Source organism: Haemaphysalis longicornis, unplaced genomic scaffold (genome assembly GCF_048455015.1).
Source record: "Haemaphysalis longicornis isolate Haplotype H1 unplaced genomic scaffold, Haemaphysalis longicornis Haplotype H1 scaffold_43, whole genome shotgun sequence".
In the NCBI taxonomy this organism is placed as follows: Eukaryota; Metazoa; Arthropoda; class Arachnida; order Ixodida; family Ixodidae; genus Haemaphysalis; species Haemaphysalis longicornis.
Window position 1 is genome coordinate 558913 of NW_027526371.1, and position 18236 is coordinate 577148.

Genomic DNA, 18236 nt, shown 5'->3' on the forward strand with positions numbered 1-18236 from the left:
CAGTAAGCTTATGGCGGTCAAATAGTGAATTGGCCCTTTGGTTAGCTTTTTCAACTCTTTCTCTTTCTTTTCCCAAAAGAAAGAAGAACAAAACAATATCGGGTCTTCTGGAATAGCGCCCCCAGGGCAAACACACAGGATTAGGAAAATGAGATATAAAATGACAACCAGAAAATAAATTCGGTTAAGAAAGTTTTAATTCCCTAAATTTTGCTGTATGTCTTTTCCCAACTCGGTAATTGTTTATTTAACTTCGCCGTACTGTAGATACCCACTAGCAGCTTGGTGGCCTCATTGGAGCAGTCTTTTCTTTGCAGACTACAGCGTCATCAACTTTAGTACAGGTTCCATTAACGCTATGTGTTAAGTTTACGATGTGCTGAAAAAGAAAACAAGAAATTGAGAGTCACATTATGTTTTTCCGAAAAAAATACTCATCTCTCCGTGTTCGACGTTTTAACGCTCGTTATTGTAAGACGAATTCCAACCAATTTGACAATTTTGCGTTCTTCTGCTCTACTTTCAGCTGCATCTGAAAAAATATTTGTTGCGGTAACCAATGCTATTAAACCATTTGTCACTTTTATAGAAAATGCGCCTACTATGTGGTTTTTTGTAGACTCTTGATTTGATTTTTTTGTAGGGTTTAACACGCCGACGCAAAGCAATCGTTGAGGCGCGCCGTAGTGGAGGGCGCCAGGGTTAATTTCGACCACCAGTGGATCTTTAACGTGGCCGACATCTCATACACACGGGAATTTTCGCTCTTCGCCTCCATCAGGAAAGCGGCCACCGCGGCCGGGAATCGAACCCGCATCCTAGTGTTCAGCAGCACAACGCCTTAGCCACTGACCCACCACGCCGGGTTTTTTTTCATACACACTCTGTGAGCAAATTTAGCAATATAAGTATAATATTACCTTTACAAATGCCTACCGATTGGGAAGTGCAATGCGTGCGTGTGCACGGGCATGCTTCGAGTCAGGAATGACTTTTTGCAAAATAACCACTTTTCACAAGCGGGGATGCCCCTATGTTGCGATATTTCGAAATAGAAACAAGAATCACTACGCCTTGGGCCACGTTGAAGCACATTCGTCTTCGAGCACAAGTTTTAAATGTGTTGTAGGAGAACAAAAGTCAATAGTGCGTGCGTTTTATTCTGAGCGCCGTTGGTCTCCTAGGTAATTTCATCTTAAAAGCACAGAATACAAATTTTGACCTCTGTGGTAGAAAAGTATTGCGTTACTCCATTTTCGAAATACGGCAAACACATTTTTTATTTACGAAGTGCTCAGCCGATAATAACCTTTGAAGTAACTGCGTCTTTACCTTTTTCCTGTCATGGCCTTTTCAGTGCAATGTTCATAAGCGCACGTGTAATCAAAGCCTCCCCACGATGTACTCATTCCAATAGACATTTTGAATTGCCTCAAAGGTGAGTATTATATTTTTTCGCGACGACGTGAGCAGCGTCGGCAGTAACGCGTTCCAACTAGTGGCTTTGCAAATAAGCATTAGATTTTGTTAATTTAGTAGTGTGTTCACACAGCTACAAAATAGTAACGGGTGACGCACTTAAAATATAATTGGTAACTAGTATGGTCACCCAACACTTTGCAGGTTTGAAGATTTGCTTTCATGAATCGCTTCCCCGCGTGTCCTCAAAGCCTGGAGACGTCACTGAGGGGAAACACAAAGCCGCCTTGCCACATCTATTCTTCAATGCTCCAGGGAGTGTTGTTTTTTTTCATCGCGAAAAAAACAAATGATAAAGAACCCTCGCTGGAGTTCTCAACTACTGGCTGTTTCGCTGTTGCGGAATTTCATAAAGCCCTAGTCCTCATGCCTGTTAGTGCTCACTAGTTGACGAACTCTAGATACCGCCTGAGGTATTTAACAAGGAAAGCTTACACGGCATCTACCCTGCGGAACGAGTGTAGAATATTAGGATATCCTTTTTCAATACGCTCAACATGCACACGAGCAGGCAGTGAGGTGTTATGTATGTACAGAAAGGTTGGGGTGATAGGACTTGCGTCTTCCCGGACTATGTTTTGGTAATGTTTTGTTTTAAAATCTTATTATATGAAGTGTTACGTTTTGTTAATATTATAAGATATCGGTCTTTGAAAGCACCCTTGGCAACTACATGAAGTCGCGGGTTCGATTAACGCCGCGGCGGCCGCTTTTCTGATAGAGGCAAAAAGCAAAAACACCCGTGTGTACAAGATTTGAGCGCACGTAAAGATCCCCAGGTGGTCAAAATTATTCCGGAGCCCTTCACTACGGCGCGCCTCATCGCCTGCGTTCCGTCGGCGCGTCAAACCCTGCAATTAATCAATCAACCTTTTGCAACTAGCGAATGCATACAATTATTTTATGATCAACTGGCACCGCAATTTTGCTAGAACCATTATCTGGTTTGTTTCTTCTTCAGGGACTTTTTTCCGTTATTCCTCGAGTCGACCAACAGATGTCCAATTGAAGCGCGGAAACCGATGGGACGCTATTTTATCAACTACTCTCCCTCCCCCCAAAACCTCCAGTGTCTCGTTGCTACAGACGCGGACCGCAGCTTTTGGCCTGAATGCCTTTTTGGTTGTTCTCGGATTACATGGTTTTATTTTTCAGACAATAAAAGTTCTGACCGGACACCAAGCCAGCCGATTTTTTTGTGCAGTACGTATGTTTAGCCTCCTTAGCAGGTGGGCAGCTGTGACGTTTTTTTACCCCGTCATACAGCCAGTGTTCGAGTTCCTTGTAATTTTAAGAATATTTTCAGGATATTTATTTACATACCTGTAATATTCTGCAACCTAGACTGCACCACAAACGTACGGCTTAACCATTCTTTGCATGCACGAGTTTGTAGGACCAACTATCAATATGCAACTATCAATATATATGCAAATATCAAAATATGCAACTATCTTATTCAGTAAAGTAGGCCTGTTTACATCCGGATCACCTCACACGGGACGCTGTTAAAAAGGCATATTTTGGCATGTAAAGCCGGTGGGAGTAACATAAACGCCTGTTAGGTGGGCTAGCGTTTTTTACATTGGTAGATGTAGTGGAGAAAAGCAAACAAAGCCCCAGTAACGCTTGAGGTTGTACCTCATAAACGCGAACAGTTAGGGCTCATTGGTGGCGTGTCACGCCTGAATATCATTTACGGAACCGTTTATACGTTTTAGGAACTCCGGCGTGAGCACTTTAGGTATAAGAAGGGTGGAGAGCACAGATATTTTCACGTCAACTGCGGGGAATCACAATAAGCCACTTGTGACCGTAAGCGCGTGTAATTGCGGTGGTAGAGAAGGTCAGCCAGTACGGCGAAGAAGATGGCGGGGCTTGGCGTCGAAAGCCTCTACGCTGATTAGCGGTCGATGGAGTGGACAGAAATTTGAGGATGGCGGCAATCGATACGCCATGTCGCCAAAGTTCAGGGTCAACACGAGCTAATCCGGTCTGGTGAGACGTGCCGGGTACGCCATCAGACGGCAGCGGGGGAGCGCGTCTCATCATAGTGTGTGTGGCCAATTCTATGAATAATTCGAATATAATATTCTTGCAGGCGGAGAGCTTATCGAGTAAGGCGTCCCACGGGATCTTCGAGAAGTGACAGCCAGCATAACGCGCGATATTCAGTGATTACATTGTAGAGATAAGGAAGGCATTTGGCAAGGGCAAAGACGAACGCTAAGCCCTTTTTTCGGAGAACGAATGTACTGCTAAGCTTAAGTGCCAGTTTGGCTAGCATAGTCAACCACGTAGTCTTTGTAACTAGACTGGCGTTGAGCAAGCACCGCCGCAAGACCAACGCCGCGTACGTCAGTATGGGCTGTGGTGAGGGCGTCCCAATCGTAGTGCCGTGGGTTTATGATCCGGGCCATGCTGGCATGAACGGCAACTCCCTAGCAAATACGCTAACCCAAGTAACCTTCCCTGGTCCGCCCATGCTGTGGCCAACCCTCTATCGCCCGCCGAAGGTTCGCACTCAGCACTGCACTTCCCGCAGTTCTCACTTACACGCCCAGCACCTATCATACACACTGCACCCTCCCACAAGCCCCGCCTAATTCGTGCGGCTGCGTGCCTCATTCTGCAGACTCAAACTTGTGCTTCTTAGACTTCAAAGAAAAACAATGTTTTGTTGCAGCTTCCCATTCATCGAAACATTTCCGCTTTTGCACGAACTTGTGTTCACGGTGTGTTGTGCAACTGCGTAAGGAAAACGTCCTGCTGTGATGAAGCTGGGACGCCGCAAAGCAGCTCTTGCGTCTTGCGCGTACCATCGCCAAATGCCTCTCTTCGGCAGTGAATTTGGGCCTACGACAATCACTTGCCCGAGCCACCTCGCAAATCACAGATACGTTAGAGAAGTGCCGATCTTGAATTACCTGGGTGTAAATAGGAGTTTTCATTGACGCTGAATTAGGAAGGTCACCCACAGCTCGGAGATTGTATTGGTCGGGTAACACGCCCTTCCTTGACACTACATGAGCGATAATGGTCAATATTTGAGATTTTATGAACACGGATAAGAAGATTTTCTACATCAGGGAAGAAAACTAAGACCTCATCTAAGTACTTGAGACAGGTGGCGGGCGTTTTCCAGAGACCAAATTACATCACAGTGACTTCATACAGCCAATCAGGGGTCACAAACGCTGCTTTTGGTTTGTGAAATTCAGCGACGGGCACCTGTCAATACTTGGAGCGTAAAGCAAGGCTGGAGAAAAATTTGGCACTGTGCAAATATTTTATGGCATCGGCGCTTAGGATGTAGCGGGTAAATGCCTTTTCTAATAATCTTCTTGAGGATGCTATACTGCAAACTAGATAGTAACGACCAATCTTTTTTTGCCAGGAGCCCCACAGGCGATGACCAAGGGCTTTACGCTGTTTGGATGATGCCACGTCGGGCCATGTTATTGACATGCTGAATAATAACGATGCGTTGCGGCGCAGACACCTGGAATGGTCGCTGCCACAAAGGCTTCTGGGTACATATGTCTACAGTTGCCGACAGTGTTTTCGGACTCCAAACATTTGGACTAGCTGGATATTTTGGGCATTCCCGATTAAGCACCAGCTGTCCCACAGGAGTAATGTATATGAACAACAGATATTTCGGACGAAATAAAGCAAAATGTTTAGGTGGGCATGGAGGCACGACAGGAATGGCCAACAATTCACGACTCGTCTTCTTTGCGCAGATCCAAGGTCTCCTTACGTGTATCGTTACGGTACCCTGCAACACGCTTGGACCATGGGCCCAGCCTGCTAAGGCATTACCTACTAGCCGTGCCTATCTGCGGAGCGTCGCTGGACTCTCCGAACACTGCCGAGTCTGCGCACCTGTTCCCCGTCTTCGGCTGCGCAGCCGTAGCGACATCGGCCATCTTTCCGTCCGAACATTAAAAAGCTAGGTTTGCGTGCTCACTCGTAAGTGGGCATGGAGGCATGACTGGAATGGCCAACAATTCACGACTCGTCTTCTTTGAGCAGGTTGGTCAACCCTGTGTAATTATTCACTGTTTAAAGTCAGACAATGGGTTTCTTGCCGTGCTTCCATGCCCTGGAACAATGTTTGACCCATTACGTGACGTGTTGTTGTTAATGTACGGTGGCATCGAGGAAAATACGCATTGAGGAGAACCAAACCAAAACGTCGCAGGCTATCACTAAACTGAAAGATGCACGGGAATCAATTTTTAACTGTAGAGCTGATATGAACAAACGATTGCAAGCCCTTGAACCTCAATCCGCCGCCTAAGATAGCTGGAAGCTTGTCACAGACGAAACACGTCAAGTTTTACAGCGCATGGAAAAACAAGATGCAACCCTTAAATCACGTTTGGATCACGCCGAGGATCGATCTCGGCGAGTCAACTTTGTTTTTTATGGAATTACGGAGAGCAAATCAGAACCATGGCAAGATTCAGTGAAGGATATTATTGCTTTTGCTGCCGAAAAGCTCCAGTTTGACATTCCAACTCGTAACATTACCCGTGCACATAGAATTGACAGATTTGCTCCTGATAGAAACCGGCCTATCATTGTTAAGTTTTGTGCTAACAAAATTAATAAACTTGTTTTTGTTAAGTGATCATCAATCGATGATTCAGATGTCAGCATTAGTTTACATTTTTGCGCTGCAACACGACTTGCGCGCAAAGCGCAAAAAGCTTGTTGCATATGGTGAAACCTTAAAAGCATAGTCAAGTTAAAACACAAAAAATGTCTTATTGGTAACCAATATTACCCATACGACCAGAATAATGATGCAAGTCACCCGACGAGTGGTGAGAGGGACTTCAGAAATGTAGATATTTCGTGCCCAGGAGCAACTCGCTGTGGCCGTATTTTCTTGACAAATACATAGGGATGTCCGAGGGGTGGCGGCGTAACGTTAGAAGTGCCCATACTCTTCTCTAACATACGTAGTCTTTATCAAAACAGACAGCCTAAATGCCCTAATTAATGATTGCGAAGCTGACATCATTTTACTTACTGAGACCTGGCTCTCCGAGAAAATAACTACCTCTGCATTGTTTCATTCCAAGAGAACATCCACCGTCTTTCGAAACGACCGCGAAGGAAGCATTGTTGGTGGTGTACTAATTGCGGTTATAGATACATTTGACTGTTTTTCAGTGTCGCTTGCTTGCAATTTTAAAATTATATGCGGCTGTATAAAAATGTCCTCCAGAAAACTTATTTTCCGTGCATGTTTTGGCCGCCTTGGTCCACCAATAATTTCTGCGAAAACATTCATGACTGTCTAAATCAACTTTCAGTACAATTCCCCGGTGTACGCATCTTTTTCCTCGGAGATTTCAATTTTAATGCTTTGACCTGGGACAACTTTATTTCGTTTCAAAGTCCACGTCAACTGAAACTACTTCTTTTCTTAATGATTGCTCATATTTCACGCTGTGTCAGACCGTTCAACATCCCACACGTGTAACAGAATCAACGTCATCCTTGCTTGATCTTATCCTCACGTCACGTCCCGATATCGCGTGACCAGTTACGCACGTTCCTGGCCTCAGTGATCATGACGCATTGCATTCCACCATATCTGTTCCTGCCACCCGTGCTCGCAAGAACGCGAAGTATATCAGGGATTACAACAAGGGCAATTTTGATGACATAAACGCTGACCTTTCGTATTTTCCAGCACTTTCTTGCTGACCTGCAATAAGTTAACGATTGAAGAAATTTGGGCCTCTTTCAAAGCAAAAGTTATGGATCTGATAAATAGATACATTCCACTAAGAAGAGTACTTCAATCCTCTAACTCTCCGTGATACAATAAGTTCCTTAAGCGTTTATCTAATAAGAAACGCCTGTTTTTTCGGGCAGCCAAAAAATCCCCAAGTGCCACTCGATGGACAGCGTACAAGCGCGCAGTTAAAGTTTATTCTAACGCTCTCAAGAACGCGAAATTTGTCTTTTTTCATCAACCCTTCTGTCAATCGTTAAAACCAATTCTAAGAGCTTTTGGAACGTTGTAACGAGTAAGAACAATACCTTTATAACCCTTGTTAACAGCTCCGGTGAGCAAATTTGTAATCATCACTGCGCATCCCTACTTAATGAAACGTTTACCCGCTCATTCAACACTTCGTTAATTTCTCGTAATCCTTTCCCTCCCCCACCCATTTCCCCCCATGGATTTTTTTTTGCTTTTGACTATGCTGGGATTAAAACAATCGTTAAGGGACTTCAGCGACCATCTTCCTGTGGCACTGATGGAATCACTTCTAAATTTCTTGAAAGCACTTTATAATACAGTTCAATAATACAACATAATACAGCGCACTACAACATACAGTAGCTGATTTATTCCGAAGACGTTCGGTGATTGGAATTACCTGCCTGCCTCATCGGTTACTATCACAGACAATCATCTTTCTGGTGTTGCAATTACAAGCGTTATATTGTCACGAAGACAAGGACGATGCAGTTGTCTTGAATGAGAAACACGTTTATTAGAGCGAACTTGTGCTCCCCTAACAACTCAAAAGAATACAGAGGCGGCGAAGCAGCGGTCAACAAAGTGACTTGCACAGGCGAGTGTCGTCGAATCGAATGCCCCGGCGTCCGCACTGCAGGCTTTTTATCTTTTGGCGCGCGTGGTTCTCGAAACGTCGATTCGCATCGAGAACATAGTAGATCCAAGAAGATTATTCTGGGCTGTTCACGTTAGATCGGAATGCTCTCCCTATCACAACAGATAACACATGCGGCACAGAAAGAAAGAATGGAACACGCGCTTCTCTTGGCGCAGAAATAACACAGACCGGCGCAGCCGGGCGGTAAAAGCAAAACACAAATAAACAAACCCAATGTATGGTTCGCGGCAATATAAAACGTACACCCCTACGCCTTATCTGCTTATCTTTTTTTTCCCTTAATGTTGGTGGCGTGAAAGCGCACGCATTAAAATCAGCTCAGAATTTATGCACAGTGATCTACTTGGGAGTTCCTGCTTATGTTCACACTATACTTGCATTGTTGCTTAGCAGTGTGTTTTTCAGTTTTTGACCATATTCACTTTATGCTTTTTACTGTACCGTAACATGCGTGTCTTGGCTCATGCCTTCTTTCTGTTGGTTTATTTCTTTGAGTTTCCTTTTTTACGTGCATTGTATTCCACTATCTATGTAGCCCCTTCCCTCTATAACGCTTCTTGCAAGCCGTAAGGGTAAAAATAAATAATTAATTATATAGTTCAATTTTTCTGACCGACTTTTCCGCGACAGAAACATGGTGCGACTCCAGGACGACGCCACATTGAATCGTAAACCACCTGGCTTCCTTTGAATTAGATAGGGATTGACTCCCGCCGGGTAACACACTTTGATCGTGTAGGCCATAATTCTGCATGTAGTCTGCGGTAGCAATCTCAAAAGCCAGAAACAGTTCATACGCGGCCAGTTTTTTTAAGACACCACAATTTTTAGGCAGCAAGTGACGCGGGCTATAGGCAACATCATCCTCAGTTTTGTCCAGTGTCGCGCGTCGTGCATGTTGTTCTCTTAATTTATCGGTAGCCATTGTGGTGAATGGGGTTGACTGGGTTCACCCCACAGCCTGTAAACTCTATGTACAATCCCAAAGATTGGGATGTTTACGAAGAAATGCTGACGCTTGCAGGGATGAAAGTAGACGTCCTTACACGAACGAGGAATTCAAGAAAACGCATTCGCGACCTATTCAGTCCCGTTTAAATGAAATAAACTTTGTTATTGCGGCTCGTGGATTTTTCTTACTGCTCTTTGATTCGGACTATTTTTGTTCCCCGCCAGGTCTGAAAAATCGGTCAGCTACTGTATTTGTTGCGCGACCGTCGCCATCCTGCTTGACAGAGCTTCCTTGCAGTCAAAAGGGGAAGAGAACATTTGTACTAGAGCCAGAAGGTTCGTCCGCTGTGCTGAATCTAAATCGGTGGCGCTAAACTGCTTAAACAGGCCGGCGGATGGCGACGTAAACGCGGGATCATGATGAGGATACATGAGTGGGTTGAGATGTAGTGGAGTTGTATGGTCAGAAAAGTCGAAGCCGAAGACCGAGTCCACAGGTGAGGAACTTCAAATGCTGAGAATTGCAAAGTTCCACCTGAAAAATTTGACACCCCTGGCAAAATACCGGATATTCAGTGCGGTATCGGCCTAACAAGTGGGAGCTCTTAAACGACAAAATAATAAAGCCTCAAAGTCAGGCAGTGATTCCAAGATTTGCAGGCAGCTGGCAATGTCAGGATACAAAGCCACTCACTTAGGCCCGTTTGCACGTAACCTGGTGGCGGGAAGTGCGACCCGCTACCACTGACGTTGCTTTCACTCAGTGGGCATTGTTAGTTCCTCAGGTGCGAATTCCAAACTAGTCAGTCGTAGAGGTGGGCTGCCTAACAGAGGCAGTGGTCGTCGAAGTGCAGTATTTCCACCGCCACCTACCGTGAAGAGATCTCTTATCTCGGGCCAATCGGATCAGATCAAGAGAGAACGGGTGATGCCGCTCAGGCCAATAACGACCAAATGACCTCGCTATGTGATGGCATTGTTATGACTGGCCACGCACAACGCAGCAGAGTCGAACGCGGTTTAACACGTCGAAGAATCTATTAATTGCAGAGCATTTCAGTAACTCACGATGTCACGCGCGTTGACCTCCGTAGTCGTAGTCTGCACCCCTCCCCCTACACTATATAAAAAAATACTATCCGGCGCCTGGTTTCGATCCCTCGACCCTGCGGGCGGAACGCAATGTACTTGGTGCTCTACCCACTGTGCCACAAAGCCGACACAGAATGGGAGGCTACGAACGAGCCTTATATCCTTGACTCATTCAAACTACGTCAAGAAGCTGCTGATACAACGCATTCACTACTACCAACTCCCCAAACACTAAACGTTAACGCAATACACCCACCCCCTATGCGACGCATTTACTCGAGTCCCCCTCGCGGGGAGATGGGCCCAATTTTTTTGACAGCATGAAGGACAAGCACAAGACAGCAGACGGTGGCACGTTATGGACAGGACGGGTTTGGGTCGCACAGAAGGGACAGTCAACAGTTCGGAGGTACACAACATAGTCTCACACTTCGGAAGGTCAGAGAGCAATACCCCATAAGCAAGTCAGCTCACGCTACGTCGCGATGTGACTCTAGCGGCTCAAATAGCAGGAACGGCAGCACCCAACGGCCGGAATGGAGCGTCAACAATACGCGCACCAGTGCCGCGATGACATTGCCCAAAGAAGCTCTCGCGCCTTCACAGAGGGTAGCGACGGTCCTGCTCAAGTTGGCCCAGGTGTCTCAAGGGGTAGTTTCTACTGACCGCGCCCTGTTTCGCCGCTTGGCTTTCAGCCATTTTCGTTCCAACCTCCGGGATCACTGACGCGCGTTCCTCCTCCTTGTCGTCGTCATAACGCACCGCACGCGTTATGCGGAGATGTTGGCTCGACTCCCGCTCCCGGAAAAACGGCGGATTTTTTCTCGACTTATATTTTCGCCTATTTAGCACTGTATTAAAGAAAAATTCCCCGCATTTCCCCGAGGGGAACAATGTGAAAGTGCGAATGCACGAGTTGTTTTTGCGCGGTTCGGTAATGTTCGCGAAAGAGAGATCACACACACACACACACAACTACAAAGAAAGAAAGATGCATTTATTCACAGACACCTATTTGTGTTGTCGTTGTACTTGATTGCTAGAGCGGATCTCAGCTTTGAAATTTCGTGTCAGTACTCCTTTAAACGGGTGCATTAGCCCTTCTCACGCCCGATTCCTGGCCAATCCCCCACGTGGGTATGTGCCATGTCAGCGCCCAGGCAGCGCGCGCCCATCTCCCCCCGTTGCCAAGGAAGACGAGGAGATTCCTGGCCAATCCCCCACGTGGGTATGCTATGCGGACATCGCCGGTGGACGCAGGTTCAGGGTCGCTTAAGAAGTGCATTCGCACTTAAAACATGACAAACACACGTCATTCGGCACAATTAAATATCTCGGAAACAGCCGAATAGCACTGGCAATGACGACTGCAACCTTGATATGTGTCCTTACTGAGTCCCTCGTCCCGTATCTTTCTGTTCTGCTACATGCATTACGAGGACTCTGGCTCCAGCAGTTCGGATATGCCAATTGCTAACCCCAACGTCCGACCACGTCTTACGTGGCGGCCGCTGGGAAAAAAGACGTTCTACGTCTCCCGCGGTAGTCCAGGGGTGGCGCTAGTTGACCGGCCTCAGAACACTTGCAAATATAAACCCCCCCGGTAAAAGTCGGGAGGGGAGCCGCTGCGGGGTAGCGTAATTGGTTAACGCACCGCACGCGTTATGCGGAGATGTGGGTTCGACTCCCGCTCCCGGAAAAACGGCGGATTTTTTCTCGATTTATATTGCCGCCTATTTAGCACTGCATTAAAGAAACATGACAAACACACGTCATTCGGCACAATTAAATATCTCGGAAACAGCCGAATAGCACTGGCAATGACGACTGCAACCTTGATATATATATATATATATATATATATAGAAAGAAACGCCGGCAGTCTACAACGCCAAAGAAGGCATAAGGGAATGGTTAGACTATTTTTTACCGTTATATATGTTACATTATTTTTTTATTACGTGAGAAAGAAAGAAAGAAAGAAAAACACTCCCAGAGTGGGGACCAAACCCACGCCTTTCGATTAGATCTCGAATGCCTTACCAATTCGTCTATCTGGGCGACTGTGTTCACCTTCACTTTCTGGGGTATTTATATTTACTACAACTGTATCTGACCCTTCAGGGTGGTAGCCATCGGCGTGGCCGAGAAGAATCGTGTCGATGGGGCAGGAGGTCTCACACCCGTGCAAAAGGAAAAAGGGAGAACAGCTGGTTGTGGACTGTGGTACGGTATTATATGCATATGCGACGAATGGAAGCAGGGCGTCCCAGTCAGAATGATTTGATGCCACATACATAGCCAGCACATCGCCAAGTGCACGGTTGAAGCGCTCGGTTCGGTTAGGCCGTTGCACTGCGTGCGGTAGGCTGTAGGGGTACGGTGAACGGTACGGCATGCTGTCAGAAGCGCCTCGATGACTTCCGATAGAAAAACCTTATCAAGGTCACCGAAGAGTTCGCGATGCGCTCCCAAGAAGGATATAAAGATTTGCTGGAGTGGAAGCGGCGCCCGCCAGGTGACGCCAGCGGCCGCCATCTTGCCGGAGGCAGAAAGCACGCTGCCGGCGTATCGCCTCAATGCTTCTTTGCTGGTGCACGCTGTTCTGCTGGAAATTTTAAGTGAGTTCAAGCCTTTCTCTTGGATAATGGTTGCCTCCTGCGTTGCCTACGTATATATAAAGAGCCTGAAAAAAGGTTGTCGCTTCACAACACATGATAGCGTGTTCAGTTGAGCTACTCGCGGTCATTTCAACCGCAGTGTAGTTTGCTTGCACGCCCACGCATGAAAGAGCAGCAAAATGTCAGTGCCTGTATGTGCGCCGCAGTTGATTTTCGTATATTTCTTGACACGTTTCTGAAGAATTCAGAGGTGCAGAGTCTTTGGGAGCAGGCAGTCGCCGTGAAATGTGGCTTATTTAGGATGAAGACCACCCGTGCTTCGACCGCACTGGGCAAACGACGCGACTGCGGGTGGGAAGTATGCCCATGGTGTTTCAAGCTTTTCCGCCTTATCTGCAGAAACCTGTAAGTATTAACGGCATCGTTGAACGAGAAGCGAAATGTTTAGCGTGCATTACGTTTGTGGCGTTATGACACTACATAATTATTTGTTCCACAAAATATTGGTACGCGTATGCATGGTATTTTTTGTGGGGCGAGAATTGGTTTACGGTGGAGGAGTAGCTGTTGCTAACTGGTGATCAAGTAACATAGAAAGATACAATCGGTGAATCGAAATTTACACCAGAGTGGGTACCATGTCTTTTTTTGCTGGCACACGACTTTTCGTGCACGACTATGAAAATGTTGTTACTTAATCCATCTATTATTTCTCCGAAGAAAATGTGTAGCCTAAATGTTGAATCCACAGCATCGATGTAACGTTTTATTAGTTATTGCGCTTGCTGCCTTTTTAACTTGTCTGAGAAAACGTATGGTTCCAATTTCAGGTCAAACCGAAGCGTCCCGACCCCAAGTCTCGAGATTTCCCGTCCCTGCCTTGTTCTGAGCGTTCTGGGTTTTGCGACCTGCCTGGAACTGAAGATCTTTCTGAGGACTCGCGCACCAAACAGTTCTACAAAGACAAGGTCCTTGCTTCACAAGAAGAGATAACGCAGTTAAAGAAGAAGGTAAAAAACTGCAGCAAACTAAACGAAGGCGGGATTAGAGAAATCAAACCCCTCAAGAAATCATCAAAGAAATCAAAGAGCGAAGACTTTTGTTAGAAGAAAGTACGCATGTGTTTACACATGTTTTCTCAGATGACATTCAGGCACCACTTTGCAGGGCATGCAATGAACAGAAGGGCAAGTACCCACATGAGCTGCGAGCATTTGCACTGACTTTACATTTTTTAGCCAGCCGCGTACGAGTACGTACGATCCAAGTTCAACGAGACCCTCCCTTCACAATGAACATTCCGGGGCTGGTACAAGTCAGTCTAGGAGCTCCTGGCTTCACAGTTTTAGCATTTGCATTCCTTGAGAAGTTTGCAGAAGCACGTGAGGAGCCCTTCTACGGCGATCTCATTTTAGACGACATGGCCACCTGGAAACACGTAGAGTTAGTTCGGGATAAGGTGGTAGGGTATGTTCACTTCGGAACTGGGCTTGACGATGACAGTCTTCCCGAAGCAGCAAATGCGTGTGTATTCATGATCGTTGCCGTCAACGTCAGATTTAGAATGCACCCGCCGCGGTGGCTCAGTGGCTAAGGCGTTGCGCTGCTGAGCACGAGGTCGCGGGTTCGATTCCCGGCCGCGGCGGCCGCTTTTCTGATGGAGGCGAAAAGCAAAAACGCCCATGTGTACGAGATTTCGGCGCACGATAAAGATCCCCAGGTGGTCAAAATTAATCCGGAGCCCTCCACTACGGCGCACCTCATCGCCTGCGCTGCGTCGGCGCGTTAAAACCTACAATCAATCAATCAATCAATCAAGATTTAAGATGCCATTTGGACACTTCTTAATCGACTCCCTCACAGGAGCAGAGAGGACGGATCTGGCTGTACAGTGCATTGAGAGCTTGCGTCAATGAAAGCTGAAGTTGTCTTTCTTACGTTTGACGGAGAATCGTCGAATTTCACTATGGCCAGGTGTTCAGGTGTTCAACTTTGCGTTGATTGTGAGCAAATGTCTACTAGCTTTGTGATCCCGGCTGATAATGCTAAGAATGTTTACGTTATCTTAGATGCCTGCCACATGATGAGGATTATCTGCAATTCCTTGGCAAATTTAAGCAACATTGTTGACGATGAAGGAAAGCAAGTGGGCCCTACATAGTGGCATTGGAGGCATTGCAGCTTTCCGAAGGGAAGCGGCTGGGCAACAAACTTAGGAAAGTCCACGTGCTATGGGAAAAACAAAAAATGAAGGTGCGGTATGGTGTGCAAGCATTCAGTTCCTCCATTGCCGACGCTTTGGACTTCTGTGAAAACGTGCTGAAGCTACCCCAGTTCCGGGGCACCAGTGCAACATCTAAGTTCGTGAGGGTCTTCGATCACCTGTTCAACCTCTTGAATTCCAGGAACCATTTTGCAAGGTCCTACAAGGCTCTTCGGCGGAAGCAGAACGCAGCCTGCTGGAAGCCATTCTTCGCCGACTCCTAAGCGCATATAAAGGGGTTGAGAGATCCGGCTAGACGACCAATTTTAGAAGGCTTGAAAAAACTGCCTTTGTAGGCTTCCTGACCTGCATGGCTAGCACTGAAAAATGTTCGACGAGCTTGTTGGCCAAGGTAAGCTGAAGTACTTGTTGACGCGCAAACTGGGTCAGGATCACGCTGAGAACTTCGGATGTGGTCGCGGCCGATGCGGGTATAACAACAACCCAACCGATGCCTAGTTCATGGCAGAATACAAGCGTTTGCTGGTGCAAACAGAAGAGACGTCTTCTATTTTGGGAAACTGCACCAAAGACATGGATTCTATCCTGAACACCACTACTGTTGTCGCCCAGGTAGACGCAGCGAGCACGCTCACGGACATGCGCAGGTCCTCGATCTTGGAGCCTCATGACGGCCACGACTAAACGAACCCCGAAAACCTTTCTGCCGTAGTTGTTGCGGTGGTGCATTATATCGCAGGCTTCGGTGCACGCCAAGTGCGCAAGACAACAACATACGAAGATTTCATTGCAGCATTGTACTCAGATGCGCCAGCTCCTCTAGTTGAGCAGAAATACAGAGATGGGCTCGTGTCCCCGTCCAAGGATGTTGTTGACTTGTATGAAGCAGTTGAAAAGGGGCTGCGGGGGCTACAGATTGAGTGTGAAACAGTATAAGCAGTCAACTTTCAGCCAAAGCTTCTCGTTTTGGAACTGCTACGACTGTACATAGAGGAAAAATGGTTTCAGATGCTAGAGCAGCACATACTTGACCTTGATCCACTTGACAATCATATGTGCAGCTCGTGCAAAAAAGTTGCAGAGCTATATGTTAAAATCCGCATCCACCACATGACAAAAGAAAGAAACGGTGAGATCATCCAGGACAGCGTCAGGCCCGTTCTTTCCAGAATGATCATCTTCAAACACCAGTGAGTCTCCCCGCAGTGCGCAATTTAGTTATACTGTCGCATACATTTTTAATGTTTGTGCGATATTGTAATTTGTGCCATTTTTGAGTTTGTCTAAGCGTTTTCGTAGGCTATTTGGCCACCGACAAGCGAACAATAAATGCTTACAACCTCACGAAAGTGTTTTTATTGCTTTGAAGACGCGGGAAACTGCATCTACTGCTCAAATAAGCTCGAGCGCAGCTTCACTCGGCTGTTTCTTGCCACTTCCAAGATGGCTGCGGCCGCTCGGCGCGGCTTCACCCGCTCCCATGGGTACGCATAGGCGGCTTCCGCTCCGGCAAGTTTTTATATATCCCTTGTGCGCTCCATGACGCAGAATAAAGTGGCTAACACGGAAGGACGCAACGTCGCGGGCCATAGCAGCGGGGAACGTAACAGTCTCGGCGTAGCGGGTAAGGTAGTCAACAGCCACGATGACCCTGCAATTGCCAGCCGCGGTACAAGGGAGCGGCCCGTACCGATAACTTCCGGTGCGGTGGAATGGTTTTATTAGACAATGTAATGGTTGCATGGGGCCGGACGAACACTGAGGAGGGGATTTACGGCGTTGACAGTGTGTGCAAAAGGAAACGTACTGGCGCACAAAGCTGTACATGCTCCGCCAGTAATTGCGGAGCGGAATACGTCGGTAGGTCTTCAGGACACTGGCATGGGCGTAATGAGGCTTGCTGTGAAAAGAACCACATATTTCTGAGTGTAATCGGTGGGGAACAACGAGAAGCCACTTGCGCCCGTCGGAGTTTTAGTTGCATCGATACAACACGTTTTCATGAATGGCAAAGTTCGATGTTTCGCACCGAAGTGCGCGAGACGCTGCAGTTTGGGGGGTACAGGACCGATGGTCGTAAAGGGCAGCGATCCACGAACCTTTGAGTTACAGGGCTGATATGGAGTCAGCGTCCAGGAGGGCTAAAAAGCAGCTTGCGCTGGAGACGCTGTCAGCATCAGACGTCAAAGGATAGAGCGAAAAGGCATCAGCATCGTTGTGCTTGCGTCCTGATCAATACACAACACGCATATCGTACTACTGAAGACGAAAAACCCACAGCGGTAGACGACCTGCTGGATCTTTTGCGAGGACAACCACCAAAGCGCATGGCGACACGTTACAACGTCGCTAGGATGGCCATATAGGTAAGGCCTGATTTCGTAAGATCACAAACGACGGCTCAACATTCTTTCCCAGTGACTGAATAGTTGGTCTCTGCATCCGGGAGGGTGCGACGGGCCTAGGCGAAAACATTCATCAAACCCGCGCATTCTCTGGGGTAGGACTGCTCCCAACCCGATGCCGCCGGCGTCAGTGGGAATTTCCGTCGGGGTCATGGGGTGGAAATTCCCTGGACCCGTGGAGATGTCCCCAGACGACGTAGTGTAGCAAATGCGTCGTCGCAAGCCGGTGACCACGCTGAGATGGTATTGTCGTCACCTAGGCGCTGATTTTAATGGAGCGCTGATAGGATCAAAATTGCGGATGAAGTGACGGAAATAAGAACGCAGATCGAGAAAGTTGCGAAGAGCCTCCTGCGTGGTAGGTTTCGGGAATTATGCAACCGCACGGAGCTAAGCTAGATCGGGAACGATTCCATCCTTGCTAACGATATGGTCAAGGATTATCGACTGCCGACTACAGAAGTGACATGCACGTCAGTATTTGGTTTAGGCGAACGAGATGAGTCGAGAAATCCCTAGAAAATATCACAATGTCATCAAGGTAGCAAAAGCATGGCTTCCAATTCAAGCAACGAAGAATGTTGTACATCATTCTTTCGAATGTTGCGGGAGAGTTCCATAGACTGAAGGGCATTGTGTTAAATTCGTACATGCCGTCTGAAGTAAAAAATGCCGTTTTAGGGCAATCTGTGTCTTCCATGGGTACTGGCCAATATCCTGAGCGTAACTCGGGGGAGTAAAAAAATTCAGCTCCCTCTAAGCAGTCGGTGTCATCATCTATTCGTGGCAACGG

At 47.1% G+C, this 18236-nt stretch overlaps 1 protein-coding gene and 2 pseudogenes across 1 annotated transcript in view; 2 read left to right on the top strand and 1 right to left on the bottom strand.

Annotated features, from left to right (window-relative positions):
- Positions 1–211: 211 nt before the first annotated feature.
- The window catches only part of LOC144137648 (uncharacterized), an 87119-nt gene continuing 69094 nt past the window's right edge, over positions 212–18236 (bottom strand). Inside the window, exons 7-8 of the mRNA XM_077669587.1 lie at positions 7177–7207; positions 212–379 (exon numbers count right to left, since the gene is read on the bottom strand). Of these exons, the coding sequence (XP_077525713.1) occupies positions 357–379; positions 7177–7207 (54 nt within the window). The 3' untranslated portion in view covers positions 212–356. The remainder of the gene's footprint in view (positions 380–7176; positions 7208–18236) is intronic.
- On the top strand, positions 12978–15301 carry LOC144137643 (uncharacterized; annotated as a pseudogene).
- On the top strand, positions 15540–16232 carry LOC144137647 (uncharacterized; annotated as a pseudogene).